At 40.4% G+C, this 22148-nt stretch overlaps 1 protein-coding gene across 1 annotated transcript in view; it reads left to right on the top strand.

Moving 5' to 3' along the window:
- STPG2 (sperm tail PG-rich repeat containing 2) overlaps nt 1-15369 on the top strand; it is a 209759-nt gene extending 194390 nt beyond the window's left edge. Inside the window, exons 13-14 of the mRNA XM_044429221.1 lie at nt 12879-13030; nt 15333-15369. Coding sequence (XP_044285156.1) covers nt 12879-13030; nt 15333-15345 — 165 coding nt within the window. The 3' untranslated portion in view covers nt 15346-15369. The remainder of the gene's footprint in view (nt 1-12878; nt 13031-15332) is intronic.
- The last annotated feature ends 6779 nt before the right edge of the window (nt 15370-22148 follow it).

Genomic DNA, 22148 nt, shown 5'->3' with positions numbered 1-22148 from the left:
TCCAGTAACCTATCCCAGGAGACTTTCCCCAGTCTGGCCTTCAGTTGGCCAAAGTTGGCCCTCTTGAAGTCCCAGCTCCTAGTGCTCGACCTGCTGCACGTCCCCAGTCCCCTGATCTCAAAGCAAAGGATGGAGTGATCACTCGCATCCAGAGCTCCCCTAATCTGTACTTCATCTATCAGCTCCTCCCTATTGGTCAAGACCAAGTCAAGGATGTTTGCCCCCCTCGTCACCTCTCGGACCCTCTGTGTGAAAAACCCTCCCTCTATAGCTTCCAGGAAGTGACGTGACCTGGCTGTTACCGCCGAGTGAGTCTCCGAGTGAGTCTCCCACCAAGTTTCTGTGATTCCCACCAGATCATACCCTCCTATTCCCAGGAGAGCTTCAAGCTCTTCCTGCTTATTACCCATGCTCTTAGCATTGGTATACATGCACCTCAACTCCTTCCCACCGCTTCCTTCCCTTGGAGTTCCCAGCCTCCTCCTTCCTCCCATCCTCCCTGGTACCTGGCCCCTCTCTGTAGGAGTCCTGTCAGTCCCTGCAGTATCTCTAAAACCCTGCTCCCAGAGCCCTGATCCTCCCCCCACACTTGTCCAGTGCAGACACATTACTACGGGGCCTGACCCCCCCCCCCCCAGCTCAGTTTAAAGTCTTCCGGACAAAGCTCGCTAGAGCATCTCCGAAAGACCTTTTCCCCATCCTCGTGAGGTGCAACCCATCCCTTGCCAGAAGTCCATTGGTAAGAAAACGAGTGCCGTGGTCGAGGAACCCGAAGCGTTCCTTCTGGCACCACACCCTAAGCCAGTTGTTCACCTTGGAGGCCCTCCTGTCCCTTCCTGGCCCAGATCCCCTGACAGGTAAGATTGACGAGAAGACCACTTGGGCCTTCAGCTCCCTGAGTTTCTTCCCCAAGGCCTCAAAGTCCCTGGTGGTCCCCACCACACCCTGCCTGGCCACATCGTTTGTGCCCACATGGATCACCAGGAGTGGCTGGTGACCCCCGGAGCAAAGAAGACGCTCCACTCTGTCCTTCACATGCAGGATGCGTGTGCCCGGCAGGAAGCAAACCACCCTAGTCTCCAGGTTGGGGCGGCACCATAAATTTTGATGTTTTGATGTTTCAGGAAAGTGTCAGATTTATGTAGATATACACTGTATAATTGGTTTCTGCACTTTTACTGGTTCTGATCAATTTATTGGTTGAACAGACTTTTTAAACCATTTACAATAACAAAAGATTCAAGCAATAAAATAAAAGCACAGTATAAATTGAAGTAATGCCATATATATATGTCATCTAATTGACAATCATTTGAATCTCTATGATTTTTTCCCAAGTTTCTAGGTCAAGGCAGGGAATCTGATTATTATTGCCAGAAAGTAATAGGCTTATCATTATTGCTAACTCTCATAAACAGAATTGATGACTCTCCCATTTTTCCTTGGAAAGTTGTAGATATGATGACATAATAAATAGTGGCAAGGAGTTTTCAACTTCAGCCATTTATATTTTCATTATATTTTTATGCTTTTTTAATTAGATGTCCCAAGATGTATGGTACCCCAGTAATGATGTAATAATAAAGTAAGGATACATTTTAAAATCTATGTATGTTTAGATTAAAAAAAAACCCCTGTAACTGCCAGCATTCCTTGGCCTCCCATGGCATCAACCACTGTTTTTTTAACATTGCTGTCTTTTTTTCCCCTGGACCTTCACAATTCTACTATTAATATATAGTAATATCTGTTTTCACTTGTCCTGTGTTCTGTTTTCTTCAGTATCTCTTTTGCAGTGACATTTTGACGAATCCTAAATTTGTGCTAACATTTTAAATTTTGAAACCTGTTTATGTAATTAGGAAAATTCTCAGTGAATGCAACAGAAACTTGGTATGTGCCTACAACTGAGTATATTTTGATGAGTAAAGATGGCAAAGAAACGATAGGGAACTGCCTCTGTCCAATCTGCTTTCTACCGCTCAGCAGAGCTTTTCAAAGTTGTCTGAAGCTTATTACATTCTGGCCCCAGGGACATCTTGGAACCATCTCAGGCCCTCTGTAGTTTACTCACTGGACACTTCCAGGAAAAAACTCTTGTATCTTCCAGAACTTGGACTCTAGCATTATTGCAGCTGAATCTGTGGAGATATCCAGAGCACAGCCTGGTCTGTTTTTATTGCATGAATTTCAATTGATACAGCTTGAGAGTATGGACAAGAAGGTGCTTGGACAGGTTCACCCCTCATGGCTTATAAAAGCCATCAAGAAGGGAATAATCAGCTGGTTCAGGAAGGTCAATAATGCCTCTTTCCGAGAGGGAGTGATCCCATGCTGCCTTAAAGAGGTGGTGGTGAGATCACTTCTGAACAAACTCTCCCTTGTCTCAGAAGATCTGAATAACTTTAGGCCAGTAGCAATTATTCATTTCCTGGGCAAGTTTCTTGAAAGAGTGGTTGCTAATCAACTCCAAACACTCTTGGATGAGACTGATTAGAGGGATCTATTTCAATAGGAGTTCTGGCCTGGTTTTGGCACAGTAACAGCTCTAGTTACCCTGTCTGATGACCTATGTCAGGAGAGAGACGGGGAGTGTGATACTGTTGATACTGCTTGGACCTCTTGGTGGTTTTCATTAACCATGACATCCTACGGGGGTGAATGCCTGAGTGAGGGGCACCACATTGCAGTATTGCTGCTCCCACTTGGAAGGCCATCTCTAGAAGGTGGTGCTTGAGGAATATTGTTCAGCCCCAAGGATTCTCCAGCATGAAGACCCTCAGGGGTTTGTTCTGTCCTTCATGCTATTTAACCTCTACATGAAACTACTGAGTGGTTCATCCAGAATTTAAGAGTGTGATGATGCTGATGACATGCATCTCTGTTTCTGCTTTTTATTTTAAGCAGGTGAAGCTGTGGATGTGCTAAACAGGTGACAGACTTCAACAATGTATTAAATGAGGGCTAACAAACTGAGACTCAATCCAGACAAGGCTGAGATGCTGTTGATAGGTGGTTCATTTGACCGAATGTAGGGTGTTCAAGATGGAACTGAACTCCTGCTGAAGGAGGTGGTTCATAGCTTGAGGGTGCTCTTTGAGCCATCTTTGTCACTTGAGGCTGAGGTAGAATCAGTGGCTCAGAGTGCCTTCCACCAGCTTTGGCTGTGGCCCAACTGCACCTCTATCTGGATAGTGATACCATGGCTTCAGCTCTGGTATTCTCTTAGATTACTGCAAAGCAGTCTGTGTGGTGCTGTCCTTGAAGATGGTTCAGAAGCTGCAGCTTGTGGCAGCCAGCTTAATAACTGGGACCCGCTGGTCTGACTGTATAAGACCAGTTCTGACCCGCTTGCATTTGCTGCCTGTAAGCTTCCAGTCCCAGTGCAAGCTGCTGGTTTTAACCTATAAATTCTCACATGGCTTAGGACCACAATACCTGTCAGAGTGCAGTCTACTTTCTCTGAACGACAACTTCAAGGGAAGTGCAGAGGGTGGCAACAAGGAGGGGGGTTTTCTCAGTGGTGGTCCCCATCTATGGATTATCCTACTGATTGTGGCTGGGCTGGCACCAAATCTCTCATCTTTTTAGTGCCAGGGTAAGATGGCTCTCTTTTCTGAGGCTTTTAAAGACTTGGCCACCCAGGCACTTGATAGGGATCATGGAGGATTGAATGTATAGGGTGCATTTGTTTAAATTTCCCTTGGCAACTTTGCTTACTTTGTTCATTTTAATTTGCTCTGTTTATTTTAGGTTGTTCTGTTTTATATTCTTTTAATGTATTTGTATATGTTAAGAAGGGATGCAGGTGACACAGTGGTTTAAACTGTTGTTCTGCTGGACTGGTTGATCGAAAGGTCGTCAGTTCAAATCTGCACAACGGGGTGAGTTCCCGTTGCTCCGTCCCAGCTCCTGCCAACCTTGCAGTTCGAAAGCATGTAAATGCAAATAGATAAAAAGGTACCAATTTGGTGGGCAGGTAACAGCATTCAGTGCACCTCAGTGTTTAGCCATGCCAGCCACATGACCAAGGAGACTGTCTGCAGACAAACGCTGGCTCCCTTGGCTAGGAAACGGAGATGAGCACCGCCCCCTAGAGTCAGGCATGACTGGACTTTAATGTCAAGGGAAAACCTTTATGTTTACCTTTATATGTTAAGAAAATGAAAAAAGAAAGAAAATAAGAGAAATGGTTTGCAGACTCACTTTTTCATTATTCCTTGTTACTGGCTGTTTTCATAATCTGTTTTTAGCTGTTTTAAACCTTGAAAATGTTTTTTCTGAACTTTATAATATTTTGTTGTATTTTTATAATTTGTGTTTGTGGACTGTGTAAATCCTCCAGAAAGCTTTGGCTGTGAGGTGGGAAATAAATGAAATAATAATTATTAATCTATTATTATTACTACTATGAATGCTTTATTTATTTATTTATGTTTGAATTTGTATGCCACCCATTAATCCAAATGGAGTACTAATAAAGTACTAAAAAACCAATTAAAATGTATAATAATTTATATAAATTCTATTTCCGTTCTGTTGTAGAATAACCAATAACTACTCCTGGATATTTGCTTTCCACCAAAACTGTTTTAAGGAACTTATATTTGGGAACCTTTTTGAAATGTCTGTGTATGTTTGTTGATTACTTGAATTGCATATCCCTTCAACAACATTTTTACATTTAAAGACATAATCACGTGGGTAATGATGTTATATTTCTAGTTTACTGCACAGTATCTTCATTGACTTCATTATTCCCATGGTATGATTTCCTGAATTTCCAGTCTTTGCAATGGTAGCATCAATCTAATTAGTTATTGTTTAAATCCCACAATTTTATTTACAGAAGGAATGGAGGTAGAAACTGCTCTACAAAAATGGGTGATTAAACATTTCTGAAGCTTCAGTGGTGTTTTATTGAAACTCATGTCTTGGGGTCACACTTTTACACTAAAAAAGATGTTCAATTCACCAACTTTTTTTGAAATAAAGAACTTATTTACCTTCTGCACGTAGCCAGTCACTCTACACACACATAAACATAATGGTCGCCGCCGGCAGTAAGCACTCAGCGCACGACCACATGACCAATCCCAAGCCGAGCAGCATCCCAAGCCAAGCAGTGCTCTCACAATCAGCCGGACACACAAGCAGCCCTCATGCACTATTTTAATGATTTTTGCTACTGACCTGCTACACCCGACAGGGTGATTCAAAATCACTTGGAAAAATCCATCAAAAAATGGTGCCGGAACACCATTCCGGTGCGTTCTAGGACAAAAAAAAGCCCTGATGGTTCTGATGTTAAATTTTTAAGATATATATGAACACAAATGGAAAGGACCCTGCTTACGAATTTCTCAATGTAGAAGTCGTCCATCTTTTAACATCAACACTTCCTTTCAGATTTCCCGGAATGTGCTAAATATTTTGCTTTATAACTATGACGATGTAATAATTCGTCACTGAAATCACTGTTTGCTATTCAGCTTGCATTTCAGAGACAGAAAATATATTAGCAGATCCAGTGTAGTCTTTTAGACAATATCCTCACTGTGTAACTTTGTAGCTTGGAAATGGCACATTTAATAAATTCTTTTTCTGATGTTTTCTATATTTCTCCCTTCTGCAGAAACAGTAGAATCACTGTTTCAATTTCAAGGGTATGTGTGCACTCAGTATTTAATTGTTAACATTAAATTACACATAGTCATTATTCCCTCTTGCTGGGATGTATGTGTATGAATGCTGATTGGAAGGTTTATATCTTTGTCATTAAAAAAGGCATCATTACCTGACTATATGTTCTGGAGTCAGAAACCTGCAATAAAATGACAAGTAGAGAGGAAAAAGTAAATGATGGAATTAACGTAGACAATTGGCCTTCCTTTTGAATTTCAGAAATCGCTGACAGCTTGTAGATTCTTATCAGCACAGTTCATTCAACCTTTAAATTGCCTCTTACACTATACATAGCTCATATACTGTATGATCAAGAAAAATTATTCTAGAGTTGTATGATAATGTTTTGGAGACAATATTATTTTATCTACTTTTGAATGCATTCATTGAGTCTATTGAAATGAATGTAATATAATAACACTGTACTAGTATTCTCCTGAGGTTGGTCATAGACCATGGAAATATTATATAAGAACAAGGGTAACCATTTAGGTGGAATAAGCAATTCAGAATTATGAATGACATTTTCAGTTCCCACTAAGCTTATTGAATATTGAATGCTACTACAGAGGTATGAAGAAATCCTATCATCTTCTCTGAAAATAATTTATATTCAGCATGTAGTGTAAGAAAATCTCCTGTTTGTCCTAGTTATTTCTGTAGTTATACATACCTAGATATTATGAAGCAATGTAAAGTACAAAGTACAGTGTACTTATTTCCTAATCGGAAATGCCTTGTACTTAATTTCATGTTTACTCATTCTTGTTTATGTTAACTAACAATTACTATTCTTTTAACTAAACCACATCGTTAAAAAAAAAATCCTGCTCCAGGTAGTCCAACTAACATAAAACACCAGGGCAGGAAGAAAATAAGGAGCAATTTCTCTTTCAGTGTATTTGTGTATGTTAAGAACCTGGCATGTGCTAGTATTCATTATTTATGAACAATCAATTCCTTCATCTTAAACACTATCCTAGAAAGCCCTAAATAATTACAGTAACAGAACCACCTAATTCAAGCCTGGACTGGAAAGGAAAGAGAGAGAGCACCCAGAGAAGAATGTTTAGATCTTGTTTTGTACAGTAATCTGGTTTTGTACAGTAATCTGAATTTACTGACTACTGGAGCCTAATGAGATGATGATAAACATCTAGACTTAGTATCATAGAATTCCAAGGATTCCAGAATATGAACATGTTCATATTTTTAACCTTTGTTGTTGCTCTTTCAGACACAGTTAACAGTCTTTCAATTTTTTAAATGAAAACTGACCAGTTGTGTCCCGCACCATTAGCATCTTAGGGTGCAAACCTATGACTATTAAGGGAAAAAAAGTACAATTCCTAGCATGTCCCAGTCAGCATGGCTGGTTGGATGGATGGTGGGATATATAGGACATTTTTCTGTCTAAAAATGGCTCTGATTCTAGACGGCTTTCTAGCTTTGGAGGGAGCTCCTCTTGTGCCATGGCTTCAGCTAAGAACCCGATGTCTTATTTTGTTCTGTTTGGAATACTTCACTGCATGCAATTTTAATGTACACATGCTTTCAGGTCATTTGAATTGTAGATGAGAACCTGCATCCACTGCTTTGTGTCCTCATTCTTTGAAGTAATATGGAGCTATTTAGAAGGATTACGCCTACTTAGCCAAATTACTACATGGAGAACTCTAGTTTTTAATATTTACAGATGAGAAAATTATTTACTGGATGTTTATTTTATGCAAATACTTTTGTCAGGCTGCCTAATGAGCTACATAAAATTAACCTAATTACATCATGTGGTATGTGCTGGAAATATAGTGAGTGGGTTTTTTCCCAATATGTTGTGAGATTCTTGTAGATAGCTCATTATTATGGGTTTTTATGACAGTAAGAGGAAAATTTCAACCTGGAGGAAGTATGATGACAAAGTATAGGAGAAAATAGATCAATCAACAAATCATTGCAAATGATCCATTAATTTATTGTGATTTTAGATTTACATTTTAAAACCACCTGAATATTTTGCTGCTAATAATATCATACATAGACTATTATATTGTGACTCAGCATTCAGCAATATTTTGCCAATTAACAATATGCATTTAACATTATTTTCTCAGCACATTTCAAAATGAAAGTTACTTGCTTCCTAATATAAGTTATATTTTGTGCAGTAAATTGTCGTAATATTTTGGCCTGTCATGGAATCAAGAATTTTAAGAGACAAAAAGACCCATATAATTTCTGCCATAGAGACCCATGTAACACACACAGCCAACTGCAGTCTTCTGCTCCATGCTTTTATGCCCTGCCATGAAACAGCTGCAGGTGCTTCAAGCAAATAAAGGCCAGTTCAAACTTATTTGAGAGTTGATACATCTCTGCGGCAGAGCAGTGGATCCATTATATATCCCTTACTACTTGCACATTGTAGTGTATCCTCTGGGACTGCAGAGATTTGGTGCAAAGCATTTCACACACAATTGTATATGTCTAAGCTCAGTAATGTAAGTTCATTAAATCATTTGAATTAATCATATTTCAACTATCTACTGTAACAGCCAGTACTGTGGTTAAAAGTGCAGGACTGGGACTCAGGCGATCTGGGTTCTAGTGCCTGCTTGGTCATGGAGTCAACAGGGTGACTTAGAGCCAGTCAGACTCTTAGCCCAGTCTATATCACAGGGTTGTTCTTGTGGGGACAAGATGGAGAGCAGCAGGAGAATGATACAAGCTGCTTTGAGCTCATTGTAAGAGAAAAGGAGAATATAAATCAAATAAATAAATAATAAATGATTTAATATTAAATTAATTTCAACCGTATTTTCAGGATGGTTTGCACTAATATATTAAAAAGTAACTAATGCATACCCTTTTTCTAATTGCACATAAATAGCAAGAGGAACGGAGGGCCTGAACATACAAAACTACAAACTCCCAACTTGAAAACTGGGCTCCATCTCAAACTGAGCACAGTGTATATGTATATATAAACAGCCATTCTTCCTTTGTGTTTAATAATAACAATATCTACTCAATGTTTTGAGAGAGCGCAGAGACCTATTCTTCATAAACAGCTTTATGATGGAAAGTTAATCAAAATCCATGTTTGCTTTCATATCTATAAATAAACCACTGTAATAAAATATTTTGGAGAAAGCTTTTGGAGAGAAAAAGTTATTTGGACGAATTCAGCCTTTGTTCAATTCTATACAAACAAACTGAAACCTGCAGAAAGACACCCATGCAGTGGAAGCGTGGATTTCCCTTGTGCGAATAGAGCACTACTGACAGAAAAATTAATATGTATGTGCTGCGTTTTGCCTTCCATTTTAAATAAAGCTCAATAGAAAAGCAAGTATTTTAAAACCATTTTAAATTCAAATGCCAAATCATGTTACCTTTTTGCATCCACTAGAATTGCATAGCCTTAGGCTGTAATCTCAGAGAGGTTACATCTTGCATCCTTCTGAATTTTCATGAACTGCTTTTTGATTGGATGCTGTTTAATGGGACTGAAGAATATTATATTGGCAAAGGGATCTCACTTTAGCTGCACCATCCAGTGTAAGTGTTACTATTAGGTTCTTAGTAAGTTTATATTTAGCTAATAACCTTTATTTTGAGACCAGATAGATTGATACAATGTGTGCATATAAAACCTTCAGGCAAACTTCAAGTGCTTATTGTCTTGCAAGATGGCATTTTGTGAGAATATATTAATGTGGTGATCCTGGTTTTTAAATAAATTCTATTTCAGATGCAAATTCAATATGGGTGCATTTCTTTGCACGTCCATCTTCAAGCCTCTAAACATTAAATGAATAAATCATATTGTCATGTCTCAGATCTTTAGTTGGGTAGGCTGGCTCAGCTCACAAGATTCGTACCTGAGAAGCAATTCCATGTTTCAGTGGATTTTCCACTAGTCTTCTATGCTTTCTGCACATCAGAAGCAGATTTGCAAGTTGTTATTGTTTAGCAAAGTTGTGTCCAACCCATCACGACCCCATAGACAACATTATTCCATGCTCTCCTGTCCTCCACCATCCCCCTGAGTCCATCTAAGCTCACACTGACTGCTTCAGTGACTCCATCTAGCCACCTCATTCTCTGCCATCCCCTTCTTCTTTTGCCATCTATTGTTCCCAGCATTAGGCTCTTCTCCAGTGAGTCCTTCCTTCTCATTAGGTGGCCAAAGTATTTGAGTTTCATCTTCAGGATCTGGCCTTCTAAAGAGCAGCCAGGGTGGCTCTCCTCTAGGACTGACCGGTTTGATCGCCTCGCGGTCCAAGGGACTCGCAGGAGTCTCCGCAAGCACCACAATGCAAAGGCCTCAATTCTTTGGCACTCAGCCCTCCTTATGGTCCAACTTTCACAGCCATACATTGCAACTGGGAAAACCATAGCCTTGACTATATGCACTTTTGTCGGCAGGGTGATGTCTCTGCTTTTTAGTATGCTGTCTAGATTTGCCATAGCTCTCCTCCCCAGGAGCAAGCATCTTTTAATTTCTTGGCTGCAGTCCCCATCTACGGTGATCTTGGAGCCCAGGAAAATAAAATCTGTCACTACCTCCATTTCTTCCCCATCTATTTCCCAGGAAGTGATAGGACCGAATGCCATGATCTTAGATTTGCAAAAGGGTCTGTGAAACATGAAGGACTTAGAACTATTGTTACTGGCTTTTTGGGTAGCTGTAGGACTACTTATGATACTTTTTGGAAAGGCAGTAGAAATGTCATTGAAAGTTCCCTATGGAAAGACCTGAGAAGCCAAAGCTAGATGAACCACTTTTGGAGGCCTAGGATGCATAATAGTTATATTCTACACCCTTTTGGGGACATTTCATTGCTATGCATCTCTTACATCTGAAAGCTCCATTCTGACCTTGTGTTGGAGGCAATGTGACCTATGTCCTTCCCATGCTGTTCAAGTAACCTATAGATCTCAGCTGTGTGGGAGGAGTCTTAGACAACATTTTCTTGGGAAGCCTCCATACTCTGGCTATTGAGAAACTCCACGTGGACAAAGCTGTGGCTTTTCCTACATGTTTAGGTTATATGAGAAAGCACCAAGTTTGCATTCTAAGTATTTTTATTAAAAGTAAGTCTCATTAAAATCCACAGAATGTACTCCTGGCTGACACATCATATTATCAAACTACAAGTCATTCTGAAATTGAAAAAAATATTCACTTTCCTGGAAATGTACTAATGCTGCAAGTTTAAATGGACTGTCCACTGAAATTCTAGACTTTGGTAGCAAAACAATATATTTTTCTTTCTCATTAATCAGCAATTTCTTGTTCCGTGCCTGAACTAACCACTTGGCTCCAGATATGTACCTACTGACCTCAGCCTACAATCTATGCTGATCAGTCCTTCTGGGAGTGTTTTGCTGATGACTGTTGATTTGTCTGACACACCTCAAGTTGCTTACTGCTTGAATCAATATGTGTGCCAACTGATCAACACAGGCTTTTAACCTTGAGGTGGTCTTGTATTCAGATCACCATTGCCTTTACCGAAATGACATGGATTCTCATTTTTTATCTTTATTCCGTTTATTTTCATGTTTAACCTTCAGCTTATGTGGCACGGAAAGACAAACACTCCACTACCAAGCAATTCTTTAGAGGAATATAAATACTCCCCGCAAAATTGAAGAGTGCTTTATGAAACTACCTTCAGTGAACCCATTCCATATGGATTTGTCTGCTATAGAATCTCTTTCAAGTTCTGCTACAAAAAGCTTGCATGGCCAGCATTCTATGGTGCGTATCTTGCACCAGGCCTATCAGGCCCAAGAGTCCTGTATGAACAGCACAACTTTGGCACCTGAAATCCTCCCCTCCATTGTAGGAAAAGATCAGTTGGTGGCCATGTGATCTTTCAGAGAACCTTGTCCATTATTGTCCAGTGATAATCTCATTGAAGAAGCCCTGATAAGAAGCTTTGAAGAAGCTTTTGAGAAATCCCCAGATTTTTGCCAAGTAGTTTGAAAACCAGTGTCATAAAAGAATCCTTTAGTTTAGGAACATAATAACATTTGTTGCACGATACTTTCATTCAGATTGAGTTATCTTTAAAGTTTGCAATTTTAGATTCAGGAAGGTATTACTATAAGATTTATGTTTGTATTTTTTTCTGAACACCTTGTGTTCAAGTGCAAATATGTATTTCAATAAATGGAAAAGTAATAAGGGAGAAGAAGATGAGAAAGGCAGGAAAAGAAGAGTAGCACAGTAAGATGGGTCATAAATCAATTCAGGTGATACTGTTTAATAGATTCAAGTCAGGTATTTCCAGAAGGGTGCTTGATATTTCAGAATAGAAAAAAATGCCTGTTCTGAGCCTAAATTTCCCCTATAACTTCAATTCATTTGCAGTTATTTTAACTGATCGGGTTCAGATATCACACTAACTCATAACTCCTGGTTTAATAGTGCAGGATAGTATGGGTGACATGTACTTGCATATAGTCCCTTCGCTGCCTTTCCCTCCTCCCTTCAGCTGACTGAGGAAACAGCTTGAAGCTTCTCATTATATCCACCTGGGAATTATAGTTAATGGCTTCAGTACAAAACTGGATTTGTAAGTCAATTTTAAACAATGGCTTAAAACTGGTTTACAATCTTGGCTTATTTGGACAGAACAGGAATTTGGTTAAGTATTTATTTCTAAGAAATCTGATTATTTTCTCATAGGTTTTTCTGCTTGTCTGAAGGGAGGAGCAAAACAGAAAGAAATAATCTCCATATGGATACACACGATTCCTGCATATTCTGGTTTATTAATCCAGAATTAGATTGTCTGGACATATCCAATATACCTCAGTACCTAGTGACTTAAAACATTTGCTTATGGTAAAATAACATTGATTCTTCCTATATACACTTGTATATTATTTTGCTGCCGTTTCATTTATAAGTGAGGTGCTAACATTTCTAGGAGCTGATTTCTTTAGGAGCTTATTACAAATCTGAAGACTGATTTGTTATCTTTCTCCAGATTCCCCAAATAAGATCAACTCTGAATATAGGAAGTCTGTTGCTCCCAGAGGAGCGGTTTAGAAGTTGCTAAGAAAATCTTAATGTGGCTAACGTTAACTTGCTTTTTCTAAGAGCTCTCAAACTATGTTATGTTGTCTCATTGCTGATTTGCAAGATACATTGATAATGCATATTTTTATTTTTACAGCTGAGCCCACTCTTTAGAGATACAGTTCTGAAGAGAACATTCAATGCCACATTGAATAATCCTGTTGAGCTACAAATGGACAATTCTATTTACAAACCTTTGACTGACAAACAAGACCTTTTCTGTGTGTCTAATAAAAAGATCTTGAAAGCGTGAGTATCTACTTTTGTACTATTAAGAAATACATACTGGTAAATAGTTGGAAAATTACAAACCTGTTTTGGTGTAAAATTCTGTGCCCTGCATTAAAACAAACATTTTTCATTTGCAAAATGTAACACTTTAATATTTTAAACCTTCACATAAATGTAAATAGAAGACTTTCCCAAAACCACATAAAACATGTAAAGGAAGAGCTGGAGTAGACTTTATTTTACTTGGTAGTAATGCAAAGAAGATTCTGGGACTATTGGATAGTTACCATAAGAACTGTAAAGAACATCCATATACTGCTTTTCAGGGGACTGGATGGACTCGGTACCTTGATGATAAGCAACTTAGCATGGGTGCTACAGTCCCCGTTCTTTTCCTTTGACCACCCAGACAATCATGTTCATGGTGGTTAGTCTCCCCAATCCCACCATCTCGTTCCCTCTCAACTGTTGGCATTTTGGGACAAGCCAGGCCTGTACAGGAGGGATGGATTCCAGCTGAACCAAAATAGAACCATACTGTTGACATATAACGTTACAAATGTGGCAGACCTGCTTTTGAATTGAATCTTGAGGGGAAAGCTGACAAGAGCTGGGAAGTATCTAGTTCAAGTATGCACTTCAGCTGTGGGAAAGTATAGGGTTAGGGTTCAGAGCCAAAATAGGAGAGCTGGAATGCCTAGTTTTAAAGGAGAAGCTATATTTAGCGGGCATTGTAGAAACCTGGTCGAATGGAGCAAATCGGTGGGATGTAGTCTACTCTAGATATAAACTGTATCAAAAGGACAGAAAAGAGCACATTGGAAGTGGTGGTGTCCTGTACATCAAAGAGGCACAGAATCCAACAGACTTGTTAATCTAGAATGCATAGACTCCGCAAGAGAAGCACTGCACATGGCAATAACTGGTTCCAAAACTAATTTAGTCATAGGAATATGCTATTGTCCTCCACACCAGAATGCTCAGGATGATCTTGAGATGGAAAATGAAATCAGGGAGGCCTCCAACAAAGGGAGTACTCTAATAATGGGAGACCAACTATCCACACATTTACTGGCTAACAGCATATTTCAGTTACGACAGTGAGGTTAAATTTTTCAAAGTCCTAAATGACTATGCCCCAGAACAGTTGGTCATGGGACCAAACAGAGGGGAGGCAACCTTGGATTTAATCCTAGGTGGGGTTACCCAGGACATAGTAGTTGTTGAGCCAATTGGAAATAGTCACCACGACACTATCAGGTTTAAAATGCAGTTAGGTAGAAGATTGCTAAAAGGTCCAATACAGTTACATTTGACTCCAAAAGAGGAAATCTCTCTAAAATATGGGACAAGCTAAAAAAGAAGTTCAAGAGGACAGTCAAAAAGCATCAAATCCCTTTGAAATGCTTAGACATTTCTCAGAACAATAATAATAGAGGGCCAAATAGCATGAATACCAAAACTTAGGAAATGTAGCATGAAATGCTAAAGGTCACCAGCTTGGTTAACACATGGAGTCAAGGAAGCTTATGGAGGGAAGAAGGCTTTCTTCACAAAATGGAAGTCTTGCCCAGATGAGGAAACAAAAAGGAGAACAAACTTACAGAAACGAGTTGCAAACAAGTATTGAGAGAAGCAGACTAACATTTTGAGGTGCATATTACTAACAGAAGGATTTAAATACATCAGAAGGAAGAATTCAGCCAGAGAAGCAGAGAGACAATTAGATGATAACAGAATCAAGGGAGCATCAGAGGAGGATGAAGAAATTGCAGAGAGGCTGAATGAAATCTTGGCCTTTTTAGTCCTCACAGCTGAGGATTTAGAACAGATTCCTGTTTCTGAACTTATGTATTTATGAAGGGAGTTGGAGAAATTAAGGCAGATAGTAAGGTTCTCCCCAAGGAGATTCACCTGGCACTTTCCTTACTTTCTTTTGGGCACAATGGCTGATCTTGCCAAGCCTTCATACCATGTTGGGTTCTCTTCAGCTCTGGTGACAAAAGGCCATTGTTGTGCAGAGAAATGATGGAATAGACCGTTGTTTCTGTTCATGGCTTCTCAGGAACAAATGTTCTGCACTGGAACACTACGGTGGCATTAGGCAATAAGATAGAAGAACAATAGTAAAAGTACACCATGACTTGTTGCATCATGCAGACCCTGCCCTGCTGAGCATCTACTTTCCCCAGTCAAAATGCACTGGATCTTCAGGTCAGGGTTATCCTTCCCCAGAAATGTGCCCTTTCATCTTCATTCAGAAGGAACTATGGGGAAAAACACCTTGAACGCACCATGTTTTTGTTATCTTTTCATACAGGCAAAGCGAATGATGGTACATGAGCCCCCCTGAGTGTTGCCTTGTGAAGAAATGTCTGCAGCTTGATGTTGACTTCCATCAGTTGCTCAGTTGAACCATCTTTGTCTTATATCCTTCAGAAATACAGAAACTCTTATTACAAGATAACTCTTTTAATTTCTTTTTTGAAACTTTTCTTCCTAATAACTAGTCTTCTTTCTGTGTTTTTTCCTACGTTGCTCATATTTCTGTTTGTACACCTCCAAGAATGAATAAAGGTATTTAGTTCATCCCCTCCCAAGCTTTACTTGCTTTTTTCCTTTTTGAATTTGTTAGTTGGAAGGTGAAAGCAATACAAACACAGAGATATCTGGATGATACTTGAAAGCCAGAATATGTTTACAATATTTGTCCTGAACAACCAGTCATCATGAATTGCAAAAAGAATGGCTTTTGCAACCATATAGATACTTCTCAATTTATAAAAATTGCAACAGCAACAACACAATTAAGCACAGTAGATTGTGGAATGCGCTCCCCGGAGAGGTTCGCCTGGCACCAAGCATATATTCTTCGCCAGGTCAAAACCTTTTTATTCAATTGTTATTTCAAAAATTAGTATTTTAATGGTTTTAATTAGTCGCTTTTGATTCAATTTATGTTTATTGGTTATTATATTGTATTAAATGTTTTATTGTATTCTGATTTTAATATTGTAAGCTATCCTGAGATGTCATACATTAAGGATGGCATATAAAAGTTTTAAATAACAACAATAAGTTCACTTGTCCTGTTCAATGCCCACTGAACATTTTGGTCCTTAATCGAGCATTTTGGGAATTTTGGTCTCCTTAGGGTAGATTCCTATTGCATTAATCATCGGTTCGAAGTGGAGTAGTTTATTCTCATCCCATGCAGGGCAATTGTAGTTTCCCTGTCCTCATGCTGGCGTTTTTGTCCAACAATCTTTTTTGCCCATCTATCAAATCATTTGAGAGGGGGAGAGAAGGAGACTGGAAAGGCCACTGGATCACTCATATCCCAGACCCTTCAGTCTCTTCCATTCCCTTCCTTGCCCACCTCTTCCCAAGCTTCCTGATCTTGGGGAGGTAGCCAGGATTCTTGCTGTGCTAGCTGAGAGAAGGGAGGATGGATTGCAGATTCCCTGTTTTGAGGTTGGTGCACTATGTCTGAGCTCAGATCTGAGAATCTGAAGTATCCTACATTTCCCCAGATGATGTTTAGGGACCATAGGATTGCTCTCTCCAAGGGTCTGTCTGTCTGTATTTATTTCTGCAAACCTCAGGGTTCCCCTGAACATAATGCTGCCTCAGCCTTATGCATGGATAGTGCTGTTTTTGCTACATAAGAATCCCTATGCAGAGAAAAATTGCTCTTAGTATATAGGATGCTGCTTTACCTTTGAAGATTCTGACAAGGAAGAGTCCTTCTGATATCTTCTTGCAGAGGTGGAGAAAATGGATATGGATATGAGGATATTATTATTATTATTATTATTATTATTATTATTATTATTATTATTATTAAACATTTCTATGCCTCCCCTTGCCGAAAGCTCGGGGCGGCTTACAACACAATAAAATACATTGAAATACAATAGAACATAATAAATTACCATTAAATACAAAAATACAAAAAATACACTGAGTTACAAATATAAAATTAAAATTATCAGTATAAAATAAGTAAATAAAAATATAGGAGGAGAAAAGAGAAGGAAGAAGAAGTTGCCCTGGCCAGATCATATGTTTTAACAATTAAAATGATGTTTAAATAAAAAGGTCTTTACCTGGCGCCGAAAAACCAGTAACGACGGTGCCAGGCGGACCTCTTTGGGGAGTGAATTCCATAGGTTGGGCGCCACCACAGAGAAAGCCCTCCTCCGAGTACTTACTCTCCTAATTTCTTTCATGGAGGGTTCCCGGAGGAGGGACTCTCCCGCAGATCTCAAAGGGCGGTCGGGCATATACGGACGTAAGCGCTCGTTCAGGTAGCCAGGACCCAAGCCGTTTAGGGCTTTATAGGTCATAATCAACACCTTGAATTGGGCCCAGGCTTCAATGGGAAGCCAGTGAAGTTGACGGAGGACTGGAGTCATGTGAGCATAACGCCCCGTCCCTGTCAGCAACCTGGCAGCTCTATTTTGCACCAATTGAAGTGTTCGGACAGTCTTCAGGGGAAGCCCCACATAAAGTGCGTTACAGAAGTCTAGGCGGGAAGTCACCAGCGCATGTGTCACCGTCGCCAGGCAGTCGTACTCCAGGTAGGGGCGCAGCTGATTAATCAGCCGAAGCTGAAGGAAGGCGTTCCTCGCCGCCGCTGTCATCTGAGCTTCCAAAGAAAGCTCCGGGTCGAGGAGTACTCCTAAGCTGTGGACCTTATCCCTAAGAGGGAGTGTTGCACCATTCAGGACCAGGTCAAATCCACCCTCTCCGAAACCCGATCCGCCAACCAACAGGACCGCCGTCTTGTCTGGGTTGAGTTTCAGTTTATTGGCCCTCATCCATTCCCTTACCTCGGCCAAGCACCGGTTCAGCACAGCCACTGTATTATTTTGTTCTTAGTGATGATTGGAAACTCCTATACAATGTCATCTTAAATAAACAGATAATTGTTGAAGGATCTTAGACAATTTTGCTTTCATCAGGCTATTTTATATGGATTTTAGTTCTGATATAATTAAAACCACATTTAGGCTGCAGCAGTGATCAGAATCAAGGATTCAAGTTTTGGTTGCAGTATTTTAGCTCTAAATTGAGGAATGCCAGATACATCATTTGTCAGTAGATATGTCTTTTGATCCCCATGCTTTTCTTCCTTTCTGATCCAAACGGTAGGCAGATGCCAATGCCATAGTGAGACGTGGGCATTGTGCTTATGTTCCAAGGTACTTTCTTCTAGTTCATACATTTTATGACTGAACCTGGAATTTGAAAGATGTGCCCTGGAAAACCCTGGTTCCAACTAAATACGATGATATTAAATAATCTCACAGCACTCCAAGACCTTGGAGCTCTTCTGTTAGATTGCACAGGCATTCTGAAAATCAGATTAAATCAACCTACACTCAGTATGGTGCCCTCCAGTTATTTTGGATGAAGTCCCAGAGTTCCTGACTGTTGAACCCGCTTATTGGAGCTGATGGGAGCTGACATCTAGAGCAGGGGTCCTCAAACTTTTTCGATAGGGTGCCAGTTGAAAGGCGGCGGCTACATATGCAGGCCGGTGAGGTGGGGGTGCCTGGGAGCGCAGGCTGGTGAGGTGCTGTCAGGCACACATGAGGTGGCATCGGGCACACGTGGCGGTGGCTTGCTCGCTCGGAGACCATCCCCGATCAAGCGAGCCACCTCCTCCCCACCCCCCCGCGCAAGTATGGGAGGCAGGCGGCTGTGGCTTGCTCGCTCGGAGACCAGCTCCGGTCGAGCAAGCCACCACCTTCCTGCCCGTGCAGCAAGCATGCGCACAGGTGATGAACGGCAGCAAGGGCCAGATGGATGGCCATGGCAGGCCGGATCCGTCCTGCGGGCCATAGTTTGAGGACCCATGATCTAGAGCATCTGGAGGCATCAGGTTGGGACAGGTTAGACTAGATGGACTAGTAACTTAGTCCATATATTGAATTTAACCTGGTTGATGTCATCCAAGATTCAGTCATGACAGTATTGGTCAACTGTTCTGAGGTCACTGGAATAGCCATGCCAAATTTATCCAGTGTAAATGGAAACAAATTTAGGGATGTATGTAGAAAAAGTCTGTTCAACACATTCATCTAAATTGGAAATATGGGAGAGCACAATGCTAAACCCATCCAACTGCTAGATGATCCCACAAATTTGATGAAAAATGAGCTTTTTATTTTACATATTTTCCAAATTTATTTCCAGCCCTTCTGCAGAGACTCACTCCTGTTCTGGTTGTTTCCTATCTGTACTGTTAGAACTAATTATTGCATCATTTCTGCTGTGACCTAAAATCTACTTACCACAAGGTAGTCACAGCAATACAGGATTCATAAGGGTCTGATCTCACAATCTCTTCAAGCTGGACTTTTCCCTGTCCACGTTTAATGATGGCTAAAGCCTAATATTTAAACAAGCTGTCAATGGATGTAGGAGCCAGGATCGTTAAAGAAGAGCTCAAAATGGGAAAATGTGTATAATTTGTACTGTGGAATGCAGGCTCAAATCCAATTTTATGTGGGTGGTATATGGATGTAAAGTGCTGGTCTTAGCAAAACAGTGAACCTAACTACCAATTAAAAAGCATTCTGCAATATATCTTTGCTATATTCAGCAATAAAGTGTCTTAAATTCACTGGAACCATTGATAACTTCTTTTATCACATTCTAATAAAGGCTGTGCAGAGCCACTAGATCACATCCTATTATGGAGTCATTTGTGGCAATGTTAGCTGTACGGTCTACACTGAGCAGCATGATTTATTGGCATCTTCATTCAGATCACAGTTTTTAAACAGAAACAAAAATGTACAACTGGTGCAATGTTTCAAAGCCTGTTATTTTTAACATAAAACATTTAAGAAAAACATTTTCTATCCAAGGTCCAAAGCAAAAGGAGCTCAAGCAATGCAATATTTTCCAACTGTGATTCTGCTGTTTGCAGGAACACAAAAAATCACGTTCTGTTCCTGACTCTCCCCCATTTGCATTAATTTGGTTGCTTTGGTCAGTGAACTCCATTCAGTAGATGCTTTGCTTCATTTTGTCTGAGAGTGGATTTTACCTCCACTTGATATCCACATTAGTTGACAGGGGCCTCAAGCACAGTGAAATTGATCAAATCAATTTGTTCTCCACAGAGCATCTTGAACTATGCTATGGTGAGTAACAGTGCAAGCATATGGATGGTTACTCAGAGGAAATCTGATTGTAGCCCATGGGCTCATTCCCTAGTAAATGGATATAGGACTGCAGCCCAAGTCTCCCCAAGCCAGCATCTTTTCCTATGACATTATGATGAGGGTAATTTTCTTCATCCAGATCTCCTTTTCTCTGCCCTGATTTGAAATTTTTATGCCTTGCTGCAGAACGGGAAGAGCTTCAACTTACTGTAGTTTTCCTCCTATAAGATGCCTCCACGTACAGGACGCTCCCCACTTTTCCTACCCATCTCCAGCGAACAAGCTGCTGCCACCCACCCACGCACGCGCTGCTTCGCCACCCCCTGCGACGCCTCATCACCCCCTGCCCACGCACGCCACTTTGCGGCCCCCCTGCGCACCTCCTCTGCCTGCGCTCACTGCCTCCCACCCACCGCCCGCACCATTTCGCCGTTCCCCCGTGCACGCCAGTCTCCCCCCACCCAGTGCGCCCACAGCCCCCTGTGGATAAGACACACCTTCATTTTTAAGTAAATGTTTTTAAACAAAAGTGGCATCTTATACACAGAAAAATACAGTAGCTTTTGAAGCAAGTGGCCAAGGGATCCGCACCATTGTTTTTCAGCATTTTTGAACATTGTCCAGTGATCTGGACAAATATTAGAAATCATTGGTGGAGAACCACCAGTCCCAGAGCTGCTGGTGGCCTTAAGCCTGATTTCAAAATTTCTCTATAATCAGAACTGGGATCAGCACATACCTCTGGCAAGAACAATCCCTATCTTCCCCAACATGGAAACAAAAGGAAGACAGAGAAAAGGAAGTGAATCGCTTACTTTAGGCCCTGGCTTTGCCAACCACTGGTTTCTGCCCTACTCACAGCCAACAAGATTACCCATGGAGGAACACAGCAATGACGGAAAAAAGGTTGGCCACCTCTTCCAAGAATAAACAGCATGATGACCTCTGTGGACTTAAATGAACATTTTAATAATTTCATTCTTGGACCTGAGCAATTGGTTGATGCTATATGGATAGGCAGAAACTTTATTCCCTGCTTATTAGGGGAGCCATGGCCTAGTTGGACTCCAGGGAGAAACTTTGATGATCTTAAATCTGTGAGAGGAGACCATACATTTAAAGATGTTTGTGTTTCCTTTTTATTCTTTCATATTAAACTGTTACTTACAATGTCTAGTGTATAACCATGGAATTCTAAAAGTTTTCATTCTTTAGTGTGCCCAACAGCTAGAATATGATAATACTGACACACGCTCTTATACACACACATTCTCACTCCCTCCTGTCTTCATTTGGGAGGCACTCAAGTCATAAAAACCACAGTAAGAAAGATTGTGACTGTACTAAGTGGAATGACAGGGAATGGTGCCAACTTCCTATTTATTTTAATAATAGTTGGTGTCATTGCATAAAATGGTAGGAAAGTTAACTACTGTGCATAATTAGCAGCTAATTTTAAACCTTCCACTACTCAATTATTTAACTTCTAAACTAAGCATGCATCTTGAAAACTGACACACAAGCTACATTCATCACACTCTTTCCAGGGTTATAATTATGAATTACAGCAGGTAGCACACCGTAACATTCACTGCACCAACAAGCTACTGGTTCTTCCCCCCCCCCTTTTTTTTTCCTTCTCCAGTTCAGGCTTGCCCTTGATTATAACAGAAATCAAGTCCTTTTTTTATCAGTCATATATTCGAACAATGAAAGTGCTATTTTCAATTGTTTGCCCTAAAAGATTTGGTTTGTAAAGCCTTGTGGATTGTCTTAGTTTGATGACTGGGGATACACCTATGCAACACTTGCTTTTCTCCCTCTCTCTAAGACATTCTGTTCTCTAATTATGCAAACCTATTAACAATTACCTGGAAATAAGCGTGATGGCCCCACCTGGGCTTACTTCTGAGTATACATGCATACGATTGACTTGCACAGAAGTCCCGTGCTGG

The sequence above is a fragment of the Varanus komodoensis genome, unplaced genomic scaffold, assembly GCF_004798865.1.
Source record: "Varanus komodoensis strain SLA01 unplaced genomic scaffold, ASM479886v1 scaffold2, whole genome shotgun sequence".
Taxonomy (NCBI): Eukaryota; Metazoa; Chordata; class Lepidosauria; order Squamata; family Varanidae; genus Varanus; species Varanus komodoensis.
Note: the sequence above shows the minus strand (reverse complement) of the source record. Positions and strands in the feature narration are given on the sequence as shown.